This window comes from Anguilla anguilla, chromosome 5 (genome assembly GCF_013347855.1).
Source record: "Anguilla anguilla isolate fAngAng1 chromosome 5, fAngAng1.pri, whole genome shotgun sequence".
NCBI classification, from domain to species: domain Eukaryota; kingdom Metazoa; phylum Chordata; class Actinopteri; order Anguilliformes; family Anguillidae; genus Anguilla; species Anguilla anguilla.
Window position 1 is genome coordinate 14,511,750 of NC_049205.1, and position 17,286 is coordinate 14,529,035.

Below are 17,286 nucleotides of genomic sequence, written 5' to 3' on the forward strand. Positions count from 1 at the left end.
GCTTGTGCACATTTCCCTAAACCCTTCCTGCTGTGTTGGGCATGAGATTCACACTCGTGCGGTTCACCTTCTTAGCAAATTCGGCGGAATGAATTGTTCCCCCGGCCTGACAAAACAAACAGTTTCGATCTGGTTCTACATAATACTTAGTGGTGAGGGAGGGATTTTAAATTATAATATAACTATTTATACAAACTATTTGATTAAACATACTGTACACTCGATAGAGTCGCTTTGGTAATACAAATGTAAAATTCTGCCATGCTAGTAAAGCACATTTAATTGAGTTTAATTGAACTGAACTGAACTGAACTGAACTGAACTGAACTGAATTGAATCGAATTGAATGGAATGGAATTCAATTTAATTCAACGGTTAAAATAAAAACAAATGCCTGATAGCATGCTCTGTTGGAACCCAGTCATTTAGTCTCCCCCCAGCTATCATAGCTGACACTGTGCATATGAAGAACGTAAGACAGCCAGGTCATATTACGTGATATTGCTGTGTTCCTTACGAAACCGAATGCACTGCTTTTCAGCAAAATAAGCTTGGTTACTGGGAGGCAGCTGCTAGCCGCCAATGTTGCTGCCTCTTTGTCTTAATTTCGGTGCAGGTGAAAGCATCTGGGTCAACAGGAACAGTTCCAGCTACCAGCTACCAAGACCCCCCACCGACAGCCCCCAGCCTACCCAGATCCGCTCCCCATACTCCAAACCCCCACGTTATCAAAAGCATCTGCAAATGTGGACCGTGTCCAAGCCTGCTCTGAAAAACATCTGCTACAACCTTCCTTTTCCTGCTATAACCATGAAAACAAGGCCTGGAAGCTTGCATGTAAAAAATAAATTGCCCGATCTCGCCCAAACTCTGAAATGTCGATGAAAACTATTCAGATGTTTAAAATTATCCAAGCACTGTTGCATCATTTGACATTGACAGTTGTGTGTGTCATTGCTACAGCTTCCAAATCATGCTCCTGCATACCCTTGCATTGTCCCCAGTGATGGAAGCCAGCTGTAAGTGGACATGACTGCGTGAACAAAGACTAGGGAGAATAAAGAGGAGTCAAAACCCTCCTGAGGCAATAGCCACATTAACATATGATACAACAAAAGAGGAGACATCCTCAGCTGCATTTACATTTACAATCGCCTTTAAATAAGTAATAAAGAAATACACATTATAATAATGATTGTTATTGCTACTGTTATTGTTATGGTTATTCATATTCTTATTATTTTGTCTTCGTTCTTGTCACCTCGTAATCAGCACGGCCTAATGATTATAAGGAGTGTTATTAATGGGGTAACTGCTGGAGAGGCTTTAGTTCCTGTCAGTGAGGCTCTGGGTTTGTAAAGTGCTGATCAATGAAGCCAGAGAGGGAGGGATCGATGGGTGGTGAGTTATTGCAGCACTCTGCGACTGATTTTCGGAGAGCTGTGTTTTCCCAGGATAGTCAATACCTCCCGGCTCCTGTCTTTAATTTGCCTATAAATTTCTGCAGCCAGAGCCGGAGAGACAACTTGGGAGAGAAAAAGAGGGGACCACAAGAAAGGAGAGCATGAGGAAAAGCATGGGGAACAAGAGTTGAGGAGTGTGAGGAGAGAAAAGAAAAGGAAAGAGCGTGAGAGAGAGAGAGAGAGAGGGAGAGAGGAAGAGAGTGTGAATGTAGTTACTGTAAGGCAGTGTAAGACATTTATAGTGTTCACTAATTATTCATCTATGTCAAAATACACTGTACATTGCTTTTGTCAATGCATTGCTTTTGTACATGTATTACCATACAAACGTGTATATAAATGCACTTCAAATGTACTTAAATACAAAAGGATGTCAGAAGCATGGTGGCCCGTGTGTGTGTGTAAGAGAGAGAGAGAGAGGTGTGTGTGTGGGGGGTGGGGGGGGGGGGGGGGTAAGCTGGGAAATGGGGCCACAGGGAATCTCAGAAGGGGTCACCATGATATGGTTGGGCAGTTGGCACTTTGCCTTGACTCTAGAATGGCGGTACATAAATATTACAGAGAGGCATATGTTTACAGATTTATTTTACAAAATGTGTGTAGAGGCTTTTCCAGCTCATAAGAGCTGCGAGGAGATATATCACATAGTCTCTCATACATTTGCAGGTTACAAAGCAATGGAGTTCACACATTACTTTAAAGGGCTGCTTATGCTGTCAGGAAATGTAATAAATATTTTACTACTTTGTATGTATGACCATGAAACTGTTAATAAAGAAACAGTAAGCGGGTACTAAATTGGTAATAGGATATCTGTTGGGTTTATGATATTTTGCTTCAAAAAGTGACTTCTATTGCACATATCCATGCTAGAACCTGACGTTAATTCAAAACAACAAACCCTAACATGTTGAGAATTTTTAGAATTCTTTCTAAGTAAAATATCTAGCCAAATAGCCCCCACTACAATGCCTTTGCTAACAGGATAAGTGGTGCAGTCCTCTATCACAATTACTGCATAGCGGCAGTGGATAATTGCATGCATTCCTGAGAATGCACATTCTAATCTTCCCTCTAACCCAATTTATATATTTTTCCCAATTAACAGGGGATTCTATATTACTAAAAATAAGATTAGGAATTCCAAATCTGGAGAAAAGTACAACTACAGTGATTAAAGAGCTTTTAAAAAAGCAATTAGGCCACAGTTCAGCATGTACAGTACTCCATGTGAGCATGTTATTAACCTTCAACACAACTAAATATATTATTATATTAACTATACCTCTCTAGGACTAACTAGAATACCAATATATTGTAAACAAGGATAAAAAAAAATGTTCCTTCCATCAGGTAATCCTATATCTCAAGTTGCTTCTTGCATTATTAAATTATTAAATAAGCTTTAAATCTTCTCTCTCATTTCATGCAACCCTCCGTTTGATGTGCTAGATGGTTAATATAAGATCACAGGATTGTGTAGGGATGTAAGACACAGGGGAATGTTTTTGTTCCTGAATAATAACAGACAGACTGTATACAGTATGTGGCTACTTAAAGTTGGAGGTAAGACCCACTCCTACCAATATGACCAGGAATAAATGCAGGAAACAAGTAGGTTCAGCTCTTACTGAAAATGTTATATATTTCAAACAGTCCAAAGAAAATGACATGAATGAATTGCCCGCTTTGACTATGTTAAAAGAAAAGAAAGCGGGCACTATAGTTATTGGGGTGCTGTGCTGAAGGCATAATACATGCTCACTATATAATTGAATCCATTATTATTATAATGAAGGCAGCACCTCTTCAGGCAACTTTCCCCATCTATCACATCGGAAGGAGCATAAAGGTTAAAATAATATTGGGCATGTGGTCCAGAGTAACTATGAAAAGTATATTTAAGTGTGTAAAGGTACAAACTTAATGTCTACAACATGTGATACATTTCAATGTATTTTAATCTATGTAAAATGCAATGTTGACGAAGTGCTAGTTAGCTGTGTACCACTGGACAGTCACTCCATGAATAGTGTACAGCTGGCTCACTTCAGTTGAAGAGGCAACATACAGTTGCTTTATAACTGTCATCAGCAAAGTTATTACAAAGACGTGCTGCAAATAATTTTCCCGTGGTCTAATGTATACAGCCTGAAGACCATAAATATAAACGCTCTGCTTTAGAATGATCTGATTACAGCATATGGCTTTAAACCAAATTGTTTCATCTCAGATTCAGTGGAAAATAATACAAGCGACTCTCAATATGCAATCATGGGATCCAAGGCTTTGACATCACCCACAGAGCCTCAGTACTGTGGGAATTTAATTCGTCCACAACATTGTCCAACAAACATCGTGCTATTGTGTTGAAAGCTTTATCTAAAAAAAAAAGCATAACCATTGGCTCCAAAGATGTGTTAATGGTCTTTAGAATCTGCAAGCATAAAAGGTGACTATTCACGCAGTGGCCTACATCTATATTATCATTCTGACCAATAGAAAAATGAATCTGATACCCTGTACTTCTGTCACTCATATCGCCGAGCTGATCTTCCATTAGCATCGCAGAAGAATTGACAGTGCCAAGGCTGGCTGATCAGCCCATTGTGAGGTTGTCGCTTTGCCCCAATGTACATGTATGCGGATGTGTTTGCCGGGGGCTTCAAAGAGAGGGAGAAAAGGAAAGGCAAAGTCCTTGTGTTTAACAGACAGCTGTAGCAAAGTCCCCTCTCTTATGCTGAATGTGCTGACATTCTGTTATCATGCTAAACAGCCCTGCTGACCTTTACACTACTTTGAATGGTGTCTGGATTATTCAAGGGGATAATCGAAAAGTGAAAAGGCTGATTTAACCTAATGATATCAAAGCCAGAAGCTTCTGTGTATTTCTATGTCTTTGTGTGTGTGTGTGTGTGTGTGTATATATACGAGCCTGTGTGTGCGTGTACTTGTCTGTGGAGGGTTGAGCAATACTTATGCATCTACTGAAATCAAGTGTCCCACTGCTGCTGACATACAGATATGGAGGGAAAAGTTGAAAAACATCTCAGCGCTGCATTATTAAGGCCAACCTCCTCAGTATAATCGCTTAAATCACAGAGGTTATGAAGGACAGATAAGGGGGAAGAAAGCCAAACGGAAACGATAACGGTAACAACACTCGATGCAATAGGCAACACGGTGGCACAAAGGAGGACTCCTCCCCGGGCACGGCGCCGCCCTGCTGGCCCACCTGTGTAGATGAACCGTCCTGGCGCCCCTTTACAGAACTGCTTGGACTTGTAGGAGAGCGTGACCTCCACCACGCCGGGGATGTGTCGCGGGGGAGTCTGGACTCGGATGGCATGAGGGGTGATGAGCTGTTAAACGACACAGGACGTACCGTCAGCACACACAGGGGGGAGGAAAGAGCAGCCATTTTGTTTCTAGGGTCAAAGTTCAGCAAGGTTTATAACCTCTCTATTGAAGGAAGCCTACAAGGAGCTTTGCCAGTGAGTGTATCATTATTTATAGTTTTAATTTTGTGTTTATTTAAAGCTTCATCAAGGGTGTCAGTTCTGTCTCAGCACTCTGATCTCTATGCTTGAGGGCACAGAAACAGAGAGGTTAGGGAGAAGAGAACCTGAATGCACTTTCTGTGTTTTAATATTTTATATTTCAGCTACCTCGTAAAACTCAGTGTTCCTCTCAGGGGCTGCTGTCCACCATAGGAAGGGATAAGGAAGGGGGGCCCACAGAGATTTAACATACAGTGTGATATATTGTTTATATGTGGACTTGCTAGAAAATATCATCGAAAATACATTCCTCAGCAATATATTAATAAAATAAAAGAACATCTTGCAATATCTGAAAATAGCGTGCCAATAATTTTATTGTGTGCAGTTTGCGAAGTGTTGCAATATCTTTTTCTGATCTTCTGATTTGACACTGCAGTATATTCAAATTCAGTAAGCAGGGGTGATAAGGTGAGAGGACAGTGGAGTTAGGTTCTGAAAAAGGGTTCTGGGTCGTATGCACAGAACCAGTTGGATGGATGATCTTTTGTTAGTAGACATGGCTGCTCTCATTACTTTTGACCATTACCTTAACCAATAACTTCAAGGATCCCTCAGGGAGTAACATGGAATAACATGGGCATCCCCTCTTAGTGGATAACCACGAACATGCACTGTATAATCCATGTAGCGCACAATCGTACACACACCCCATACTACACCAGGAGGAACAACCCAGGCCAGGCCGCCCTCAGACGGAACCCACCTCGCTCCACACCAGCATGGTGCCGAACACCACCTGCAGCCCGTCGAAGAAATTGTCGCCGATGATGATGACGGTGGCGCCGCCGGTCGTCCAGCCCTCGCTGGGGCTGATGGCTTTGATGCAGGGCGTAGCTGCTTCGGAGACACAGACGGGAAGGGCGTGAGAACTGGGGCCCGAATTTTAAACGCAGTCTGACCAGCTCAAGTACTCAGCCACACAGCAAAATGTCCCGTCAGTGTTAATTAAACGCTTAACAGATAACATTTGGTCCCACTTTGGAACGTGAAACCAAATGTTAAGATCTGTTAAAAATCTGTTAAGAGTTGAATTAACACTGGACATTTTACTGTGTGCATTGTTATGGTCAGGCTTCCTGTTACAAAAATCTAGCAAAATTTTGAGATCCAATGTTGAATAAAGATTTTGATTTAATACAAAATGAATACAAATCAACTGAGTAGAATTACAGTAATCTATCAGTCATTTTAAATAACCTACAAACACCTCTTTTCACGTACTTATACAATATATTTGTCATGCATCAAAAATTGGTCAGTTCAAAAGTGTTACATAGAAAGAAACAACATAGATAACACAGGACAATGCTATGATATGACTTTTGAAAACTTTGCTTGTTGTCTCAAAAAACTTACACCCCCAAAATTCATCATACTCTATGTTAGGCTGCATTGTACATTGCCATTTGTCATACTTTAATATTAAAACCTGATTTTATGCAGTTATTTTGTCTTTTTTTGGTGGCATTCAGACTATTGTTTTGCATTCCCTTTGTTCTTTGTGCTACTACGAGTCATAACTCTCAATAAAATAGCCTCCAATGCACATTAAGTACATTAAGAGTTATAAATGCAATCATATTCACAGTCCCAGTAATTGCAATCTTAATAGCCACCAATTCAGCATACTTTCCAGAGAATCAATGCCAGTGTTTGAATTCCAGTTCAATATTAGAGTCCGTCTCTCTATCTGCCAGTAAGCCTCACTCTTCCCCGCACCACAGAGACAGACAGGCAGACTGGGGCCCCATCACACACATTTCCATCCTGATTGATTAGTCTTGTCTGGAAGGGTAACCTCTGACCAGCCAGTCAGATAACAGGCAGGGGAGCCAGTGACTAGATCGTTGCACAGGCCTTGGGAAGAGTCTTACCATTGATCACACACTTTGTGATTTGCTATCATTTCTATCAACTCACTGCAGGGACAATATGCATAGCAGGGAAAGCAACATCATACATTTACAGTATGTAATAAGACGAGAGATCGGAAAGATTGCATGGCACTTACAGAAACTTTACAGAAAGAGATGTTGGGAAATCGTAATAGAACACTCATCAGGAGAAAGGAGAAAACTTTGAACTCAACTTCTAATACCCTTCTCATTTTAGTAAGATATATTGGATATTTTCAGTTTAAACATTCAAAGCGTGTTTGTACAACACTCAGATGTGTCTGAACGTGAAGATTTTGATCAATGTTTCAGCCTGTCAGTCTTTGTAAGCTGGTAAGCATGAAGATCAGTAATGAAAGGTTAAAAGTTGATCCAGTGGTGACCACATGAGCGTTGTTCTGGTGAGACACAGACCCTGAAGTCCCAGGCTTTAGGAGGCCTGGATCACATGACCCTACCACATGACCCTGGCGCCAGAGAGCATCCTACCTTCGGAGGGGTCCAGGCGCCGGGCCCTCCTGCCGTGTTTGGAGTTGTTGTGGACAAACATGTTGTCGGAAACCGCGAGGACGTGACCGTCCACGTTGAGCGTTGTGGACACCACCACCTAAGGGAGACAGAAAGGGGAGGGGGGAGGAACTCAGATCAGAGGATATAGGCACATTGATTAAGGTAGTGGTGTTGGGGAATGATGGTGGCTCCTGAACAAAAGTTCTAAGGTTAATAGTTTCAATCAGTTAAAAAAGTGGGCACCTGTTTGTGGCAGTAAATGCCATGTTTAACTACATGTTAGCTGCACATGAAGTGTCTTTGTCAGACTCATGTCTGTGTTAGCACGACTTCTCATCACAGTGTGATAAGAAGTGCTAGCTGAAATCAAGTGTGTCAGAGGAAATCACGTGCTTGTCCCAAATCTATAGCAGAGGCTGCAGAAATAAGTGTTGATGAGTATGATTATGATTGGGCCTTGTGAAGCAAAAAGAGAGGAAAGCGTAAATGCTTAAAATAATGTGAATACTGCGGCTCTGCGTCAGATAGCCTACCTGAAACCTCCGCATGTCTCGCGGATTCCCAGCATTTTTCAAACAATTCTGATTGCACTTGAGGAAGAATTTCAGGAAGAATCTGTGGGGGGGGGGGGGAGAAAAACAAACTGCTTTCAGCAGAAAGCCACGGCTGCCGCTGTCTTGTGATATTTCAGACGCAAGCACAAGTGACTACTTGTGACACAGGCACAAGGGAATGGCTTTCAATACAAAACACTCTAGATGGCCCAACAGAGGTTGAGGGTTGTAACTTTAATTTAGGGATTTAGGGAAACCGATACGCAAAACAGCAATCAAATGGAAACATAAATTCTACAAGGATTTGAGAAAGGGAAATGAACGGACTTACATCATATATCACATCAAAGCAGAGCACAAAACACCCTTATGGGGTCCCTTAATACTTATAACGCTGTCGTTCAGGTCATTACAACATTGAAAGGTGGGAGAATGTTTGCCATCAGTAACTGCCGTGAAAGGGCTTTGTGAATATTATATAAACACAAAAAAATTGGCTTCGCTACTCGAGGGACCACATCAAATCAATTAATCAACCCAGTTTAATGCATAGCCATAACAAAAAATCCAGTATTGGAAAAAGATCTGTGATTAAAATTTGTGTAAGTAAATGGGTAAATGGGTTGTCACTATGATTTAAAGTAAGTTAGCAAATCCTTTCCCATTTCTGTGTGGACGTATGTGCATTTTCACCTATGGCATTGGATTATGAATGTATATGATAGGGCATGATTAAACCCAAGGCCTAATAGACTACACGGCAGAATGTTTCCCAGCAGAAGTAAGACAGCAGAATTAATGTGGTCTTCATGAATTTTACCAATGACCTACTACACACATTAATCTGGGGGGGGCCGGCCAACCCTGTTATTGATAGAACACTTCCCACGTAATTTCTGTGCCACATTATCACGATACTAATCCCCGCATTTAACTGCTGACAAGGTCGTAGACAGCATTGTCACATTAACCACAGGATAACCCCAGCCACAGTGGGTGGAGGTTAACTAAATCTTCTTTTTTCAAAGGTGATGTGCAGTCTTCAGGTTTTATCGAGGAAATATAGGGCTGGTCCATGAACCTGCATCTGTTTTCATCTAGTTAGACACCGGAACCATCTTTTGTAAAACACACAGGACAAATTTTAGTCGTCGATTTACAAAAAAGAGAAAAGATTTATACGTCATCGAAAGCAGATTTCCGCGTCTCTGCATTGCTCCCGCAATAAAGCAAGCCAGATATAAAAATCAAAGCCCGGCCCCGTAGCTTTAAAAATATGAACATTTCGTAATCACAGTGGAAAGAAAAAAAATGGCCGTCTCTATTTAGCCGGCATCGATTGGCACTTGATACGGGGGTACAGCAGAGGCTGTTAATGTGCTTTATGGCCATAGAGTACAATAATATGGGGAGCCCATCGTGCAGCTCCATTCACATGATATTGGAGTCCTTGGGAGCAGAGATATGGATCAATAGGGATTGGATTAAAACACAGTAGGAGACAGGGCTGGTAACTGGACCCGTACGCTGATATTAGAGTAATGCTGTGTTTATTGAGAATTAAATTGAACTGGGGCCGAGGCACTAGCAGAACAAAAAAAGAGACGAGCAGGAGAAGAGAAACCTCAGGGCGTACCGTACAGGCCGCTTGACCGGGATTGACAGCTTTTCGCTCAAACTCTCCGCCGCGAGAAATATGCGGCGGGGCAACGCGGGCAAAGTCCGCGGGGGCGAGAGAGCCCGGCCCGGTACCGCCACAGGGCCGGGCACCATCTGCCAGTGGGCGTGAGTTGACAAGGAATGTGAGATTCCGGGAGGATTCCCGGGGACGCTAAAAACGGATCAAGCTTTGGAAGCGTGCAACCGCCATGTCCCCGGTATTCAAGTGGGATGGGGTCGGGGTAGAGGTGGGACAGGAGGCAGGGCGGTACTGGGCTCTGCCACGGATTTTGACTTTGAAAATGAGAGCAAGAGATATAAAGTGCACTAATTTAACTCATTGAAAATTCAGCCAGCTATACAGCCAGTCCAGAATCCAGTTCCCCGTCACTTCCAGAATAAAAGCTTCCCAAAGGGTATTCATAATGTCTCCAGAGTTAGCGTCATGACCTTACACACTATACCCCACAAGCTCAAGACCAAAGACAAAATAACGGATCGGAAACGTATCCATCAAAATGAAGGCTGGCACTCATTGCCATTGACCACCGCACCGTTCATTCGATTCAAAGTGTATTTTTCGTCCCGCCATCCCCTGCCACTGAAATAACAAAGGCTCGTTTCTCTCAGCTGACAACTTCCCGATGAATCAATAGCCTATTTCCATATGATGTACAGTATACCTTTTCACCGGCTTCTGGGTGCAGAGTAATATTGAGAACAGATTATGGCGGGGGAAACATGATCCTGTTGTAACGATCGTTTCCATCCAAACACTTCAGTTAGGGTTTAATTCACAGGTTGGGGATCAATGCTCCGACTGCAGAGATGGGGTGAATTCAGAGTGCTGATGGTTTACATTTACTGTGACTGTGGACAGGACAGTGTGATCCCATATCACCCTGGTAATGCAGACAGCAGACTTTTCACTTTTCGCTTGTTTTGATACTTGAAATGTATCAGGGAGGTGAGGAGTTGAAATATGCAATAATAATAATAATAATTATTATTATTATTATTATTATTAATATTATTATTATTTTAATAATAATAACATTAATGTTGTTGTTGTTATTATTATTTTTTTTTAAATAATAATAACATTATTGTTGTTGTTGTTGTTGTTGTTATTATTATTATTATTATTATTATTATTATTATTATTATTTACAGCAAAACTACAATAAATGTAGTGAAGTGGTGCATGAAAGCAAATTAAAAACAAATGTCAACAACATTTATATATTGGTCTTATATTGGTCGGAGTCCACTCCATTTCCTGTGTGTTATACACTTCTCAGCACAGACAATCCACACTGGCCCAAAAGCCCTGGAGCTTATTTCACCAGCTCGTCACTGCAAACCAAGAGAGAGTCAGCGGTTACTTCCTGCTTCTGCGAAACAAAGCACCGATGCGCTTTCAATCACCACACCAGGTTGTTTATAAACCACGTACAGCTAGCGCCTCGGATATTGTGTGGTGTGACATGCACGCACTTGTTACTCTCTCCAGGTTTGGAAGCCAGATAAGGAAACCTGAGGAAACTCTTTGGGGATGGAAAGCGGACCGTTTGGGGAGGCTCGGTGAGATGCGTTCTGGGAACCTCTTGTTTTTCCTCCCGTATTGGCACTGTATTATAATTACAGGCAGTGCGGTGCTGAGGCACAGTGCTGAGACACAGAGCCCAGACACAATTATCACATTGGGGGAGAGATGGAGGCGTCAAAGAACTAAACTTTTCCCTCTTTCCGTAGAGCCGGTGTGCGGCCCGGCACTGAATCACACGGAATTCGCCCACAAAATGTGCTTGAGAAAAAAAAAAAAAGATGGTGTGCGTTCTGAGGAGAAAAACAGGAAGTTGTGCAAAGGAGGTGACGTGCAAATGATTCGGGGACAACATTCCTCAAAGGTGCCAAAGTGGCTTTTTTTGTCATCATTTTTTTTTTTTTTTAAGTGATGCTCACAGTTTTAGGAACAGGAACTCTGTATAAACCTGAAACTCGTTCTGTACATTCAGTGAACTTGCCAAAACATTTTATCGCAGAAACTTATTAACTCTGACAGCAGTTGTAAATCTGGAGAAAAGCTATTAAAATGGGAAGGATATATTAATATACTTTTCTGTTTCTGACATTGAAAAGTGAAACACATTGTTTGCTAAGAGTCACAAGAGCATAGTATTCCATGTTATTAAGTATGTAAATTTGAAATTCATATGAAATTGTTTTGTTTTTCACACGTTCACCACGCGCTACTGATGCAACTTCTAAATTGGATCGCTTCCCCTAATTACTGTTTGCCATTATTACGCTATTAATTTTTGAATACTATATGGAGGACATTTTAAAACTGCACAGAATTTTAAACTCAAATTAGAGGGGATTCACTCAGACATAAGAGATAGCACAGCGCTCTCCAGACCACCAAAATCTCAAAATCAATTATCCTCATAAATGTATATTCTGTTCCAAAACCCCCCCCCCCCCCCCAATTTCACGATTTTGCAAACCAGCTCCAAACTGTCTCCCATATCAAAAAGAGGACCGTGGCGGAGAAGAGGGAGAGCGAGAGGCAGTGACAGGAAAGAGGAAGGGAGAGGGCGAGAGGGAGTAACTTCGATAGAGCGGCCCATCCCTCCCCATCAAAAACATATTAAAACAGCATAAATAATTAATGCCGTCTTGAGCCGCAGTGCAATTATTCATTTCAGTGTGTTTTTTTTTTCTTCTTCTCTTTTCTGCTCTTAAAGCAAAGTAGCTGCGGATAATGAGGGAGGCCGCCTCTGCTTTGTAAGCCATCACCTCATTAAGCCGCCCAGCCATCAATTTCCGCGCCGACGTGTGGCCCTGTTAGGCCCTAATGCGCGGCAGACACTGCGACCGGATTTACCGGCCAGACGTCCCTGTCCCCAGACCGAAAAGGGGCTATAAATTAACCGCAGGCCCGCCCGTTTTGATTCCTCGAGTCATTTCGCCGTTGCCGTCTGATTATATTGCATTACCATCGGAGTCAGAAATGTTGCGTTACCCCCCGATGAGTTTGTCAGATGGTGACCACGACGGTTTGATGTCGGGACTTGTCTGCTTCGGGCTCTGTCTACAGCCTGGATCAGATTGCTCGGTGATCTTTCATAGGGACGAATAGTTCAGTGAGAGTAAGCTCAACCAAAGGAGGGGTGACGGCAGTTGTGTGCCCGGTGAGTCCTGGTGACCGGCTCGAGGTGAGAACTGGCGGTATTGGCCCTGCCTCTCTATTGACTTGTCACCATGTCAACCAGCCATAACATCCCTTATGCAGGCCCAATGCAGCAAAACAACAAACTGGCATCCCTTGAGAAAACATCAGCTCTCAGGCACACAAGGACACACACCTACACGGGCATGTACACACGCACACACATACACACACAAACATGCACACACACACTGACACACATACACACACAACTGTGCACACACACACAAACACATATGCACACACACAAAAACACACATATAAACACACGCATGTGTACACACACATGCACATACAGGCACACATGCGCACACACAGTCTTTAGGGGAAATGTTACAGTTTGTGGTGAAATTATTGAATAATTTATTTGCTTGCTTATCCAAAGCAATTTAACATAGTTTACTAAATCTCCAGCTGAATAACCTACACATTTATACAGCCAGAGATTTCCTCAGGCATTTCATGTTTGATCACAGTGCTATGCATAGGACTGAAACCTGCAACCTCCTGCTTCCCTAACCCATACTCCACACTCCTCTTTATTCAAATGCCACCTACCTAGATCTAGATAGATCTACAGATGGTCACAGCATTTCAGCATGCTCTGTAAGCAATCGGAGTCAGGCGTGTGACATGATTCCAGTCCCGTTTGATATATCTGCTTCTGAATATGGGCTCCTGGCAGGAAAATTCCCTACTGTCTCCGCCTCATTTATTACGTGTGATTAACTGGTGGGGCAAAGTGATTCTGCTCCAGGCTTTGTGTCTGTTGATGAAACCGTCCAGGATCTGAGACCCCAACCCCCCACCCACCAGGTTAGGACTGCGGGAACAGAGGTGAGGAGAAAGTTTGGGGGAGGGAGGGGGGGGCTTCACACACCCCTTGGGACCCCCAGACCCTGTCGAGTGTGTCTGTGTGTGACTCCCCTCTCCTGTGCTCAGAGGCTAGGGTCCTGCTCAGCTCTGCTACAGGACATCAATAATTCACCAGCAGAGATGGCAATTACAGGACTATGTACAATCAAACTAAATATTTGATGAGGCACTAAAACAGTCCCTGGAACGCATCTTTGTCTTTTCTCTCTCTCTCTCTTCTTTCTCTCCGTCTCTCTGTCTTTCTCTCTTTTTACTTTTCATCACTCTCTGATGTTCTGCACAACATCACCACTCTAGTGTTCTATTTGCAGAGGTTTGCTCAGAACGTAAAATGCTGTTAATACAGCTAACAACGTTTTCTTTCAATTCATTGTGCACTTGTACCTTTTAAAGTATATGATTGAGCATTCACAATGCAGCCACAATGAGGACCTTTGTCTCCATAAAAATTAAAAATAAATCCATGCTGAAAATATATAGAACGGAAATTTCAGATGTTGGCTGGAGCAGGACGTCTAGCCTCCACAGTGAAATTACAGCAAAAGTTTCATTTTATTAATAATTAGCAATTATACCTTTTTCAAAAGAAAAAAGTTATTTTGAATGTATGTGGCACCCAAGTTTAACAAGGTTGCTCACACATTTTATTCTTGACAAGACAAACCATGTCTAAAATATGTTAAATGAAACACAACAAGCCAAGATCTCATAAAAAATCTCACAAGCTGAAAAGACCAGTAATCCTTAAGCAACTAAAAAATATCAAAATAACAAAAAAAGCCTAAATATTGGCTTTTGGTGAAAATAACTATTTATATATTAGCAATAGTATATATATATGTATTGTATATGTATGTATTAGCAGTATGTACACGTATGATGTATTGAAGAACACACAAACACTTCAAAAGGATAAAAACAAATAAAACGCAAACTTTAAACGAATATTGCCGTGTGCCGCGTCGTGACAGCCGTTGGCGGTTCCAGGGCGTCCGGGCCCCCTCCCGGCGTGCCACACTTCCGGGCCCCGGCAATCATTCCCATAATTACCAGCTGATCCATTCCCGGTCCCCACTGATCCCGTCTCTGGGAGCGTGCCAGGGGCCCGTCCCGGAATAGCAGGAGTGGTCTCCGCTCTCCCCCAATTCATTTTGCACTAAGAGGGGAGGCTGCACTCCGGGCGCCGGGGGGGTGGACATGTGGCACCGCTTTCCCTGAGAAGTGAGAGTACTCACTGCACCCTAAAAAAGGGAACCCAGCCAACCGGAGGTCGCTCTGTATCTCTGGAAAACAGTACAATTCTACATAAAGCAGTGTAGTACAGCTATTCGGCCTGTCAGGTATAGTATCTTGCACAGTTTACACAAGCTTCGTTTCCACCAACCCAGCTTTGCTCGCATGTGTGCTGTCGTAATGGAACCCAACATGGTTCCATTGCTTTTTCAACTTCAAACAATAACCTCGTCTAGTGTTTAAATGCTACAGACTAAAACCAGGCCAGATGAATTTGTTTCTCAGCTTTGGATGTATCACAAAAATATTCTGCACTCAGTTCAATTGTGAAAATTTTGTTCTGTTGTAAACTATTATTCAACTATGTTCACTGTGCATACGTCTGTACCACACTAGCTAGGGATGAACACTGCAAGAGGTGCTTTCTGGCTATAATATTTTACAGGCTAAAGGTAAACATGCTTGATTAAGCTGGCCTGCCTTGGTTCTGGCTAAGCGTAATGTCAGCGTAGGTGAATTTACTTTTGAAACATCTCCAGATCAGTTCAGGTCTGGTTGACCTTCAAAGGGCCAGCAGAAATGACTGCTGGATTATGTGTTTTTTCATGCCATTGACCAGGATGCCCCTTTGCATTTTACAGATTTCAGATGGAAATAGAACGCAGCTGATATGGCATGAAAGCTAATTATGCGGAAATCATGGACAGATAACAAAGGCCATTACCTCTGTCATGGTAGCATCTCAGCCCAATCTGGGCCAGCAAATCTAAACAAGTATTTCTGGCAGTCTTGGTAGCATTTTGAGCCGCTTAAATGATGCAAATTTTCTAACACAGGCTGGCCAACAAACTAAATGTGTGTGTGTGCGTGCGTGCGTGCGTGCGTGTGTGTATGTGACCGCATGTGTGTATGTGTGTGTGAGCGTGTGTGTGTGCATGTGTGTGTGTACATGCGCGTGCGTGTGTGTATGTGCGTAAACAAAAAAATCTATATTTAACCGAAACAATAAAAAACAAATTCAGGTTCGCAACCTATTCTTTCACACTTGAAAAAGCTGAAATCACAAACAATTCACACAGTAAACCAGTGTCCATATTTAGACGCTCCTGTTTATGAAAGAGTGATTTTAAAATGAAGAGAACTCTCTCCTGCAGCGCGGGCTATTCCCTGGCTGGTGTCTCCTCGGCAGTGTTTTCTCCCAGTTGCTATGGCGAACGGGATATTTGTCCCACTGACTGAAATCATTCCATAACAACAATTCCAAAAAGAGAATGAAATATCTGGCCTAACGTGTGAGAAATGAATGAGGAGTCATATCACGCTGTGCTAACCTCCCAGGCGTCTACAGTGCAGAAATTTATCATTTGTGAAAGTGAAGAAAACCATTCACGCCTTTCGTCAATACGAGAGTCTGTCTTCACATATGCATGTTATCAATATGATGTGTCCGCACTTATTCTGTTTCACAGTTTCCTTAGCACCAGATTTCTATAGAATGAATTCATAATCGTGTACAGGTAGCTTTTGTAACCGTAGGAGCTGCCTCCGCCTTTATTCTCTGGGAGAGTTCACAAGTAACGATGAGGGGCACCATCTAAAAATATGCCCTGCATGTTGACTTCAGAATTAACAGAAGGAAGCTGTTTTTGAGTCAAACCTTAAAATACAACACAGTAGTCTCACTATTTCCCATCATTTCAATACAATAATAGAAGCTGTCTGTTTAAGTGCTTTGTGAAAGCAATTTATTGGATAGAACAGCTTATTTTAGGCTGATGTTTAAAAAAACAGTAGACCCTTCAGCTGTCCAGGACCACAGTTGACCAACCCTGCTGTAGCTTGCCAGATGTGGTTGAATTACAGACTTAGCGTAACAATTTGGAATGCTAAATTCATAACTTTGTCTCTAAATTTATTAAATCATTTACATATCCCTTAAATCTTACAATTGTGAAACACTTTTCTCAACTTGCAAGAAAAGTGTATTCTGATTCCTGACCCAATTACAGTAAAGTACAGCAGGCTGACCTGAAATCACCATACTGGCAAAGTCGTCTTTTCACTTTGAGAACCTAAACTGACTTACATCCTCAAATTCAGGAGGAAGTTTAGGTTCTCATCCCACAAGGCATTCTACAGTATTTCAGGGCTCAGTCAAATGTGGTAAAAATCTGACATAACCTAATATTCATTGTTGATGAGATTTAATAAATAGACAGTAAGATCATGAAACCTGCATTTTGGTTTCTTCTGGTAGAAGAAATTATTTGACCTCTGACCCTACAACCTTCAATGCTG

General features: G+C 42.2%; 1 protein-coding gene across 13 annotated transcripts in view; it reads right to left on the reverse strand.

Annotated features, from left to right (window-relative positions):
* Positions 1 to 17,286, reverse strand: part of LOC118227898 (transcription factor COE3-like) — a 106,748-nt gene that overhangs the window by 28,170 nt on the left and 61,292 nt on the right. For 9 of the 13 annotated variants that reach the window (XM_035418936.1, XM_035418941.1, XM_035418933.1 and 6 more), the window contains exons 7-10: positions 7,965 to 8,046; positions 7,411 to 7,528; positions 5,730 to 5,863; positions 4,699 to 4,825 (exon numbers count right to left, since the gene is read on the reverse strand). In XM_035418936.1, coding sequence (XP_035274827.1) covers positions 4,699 to 4,825; positions 5,730 to 5,863; positions 7,411 to 7,528; positions 7,965 to 8,046 — 461 coding nt within the window. The remainder of the gene's footprint in view (positions 1 to 4,698; positions 4,826 to 5,729; positions 5,864 to 7,410; positions 7,529 to 7,964; positions 8,047 to 17,286) is intronic. The other 4 variants (XM_035418935.1, XM_035418940.1, XM_035418931.1 and 1 more) reach the window with 1 other exon arrangement.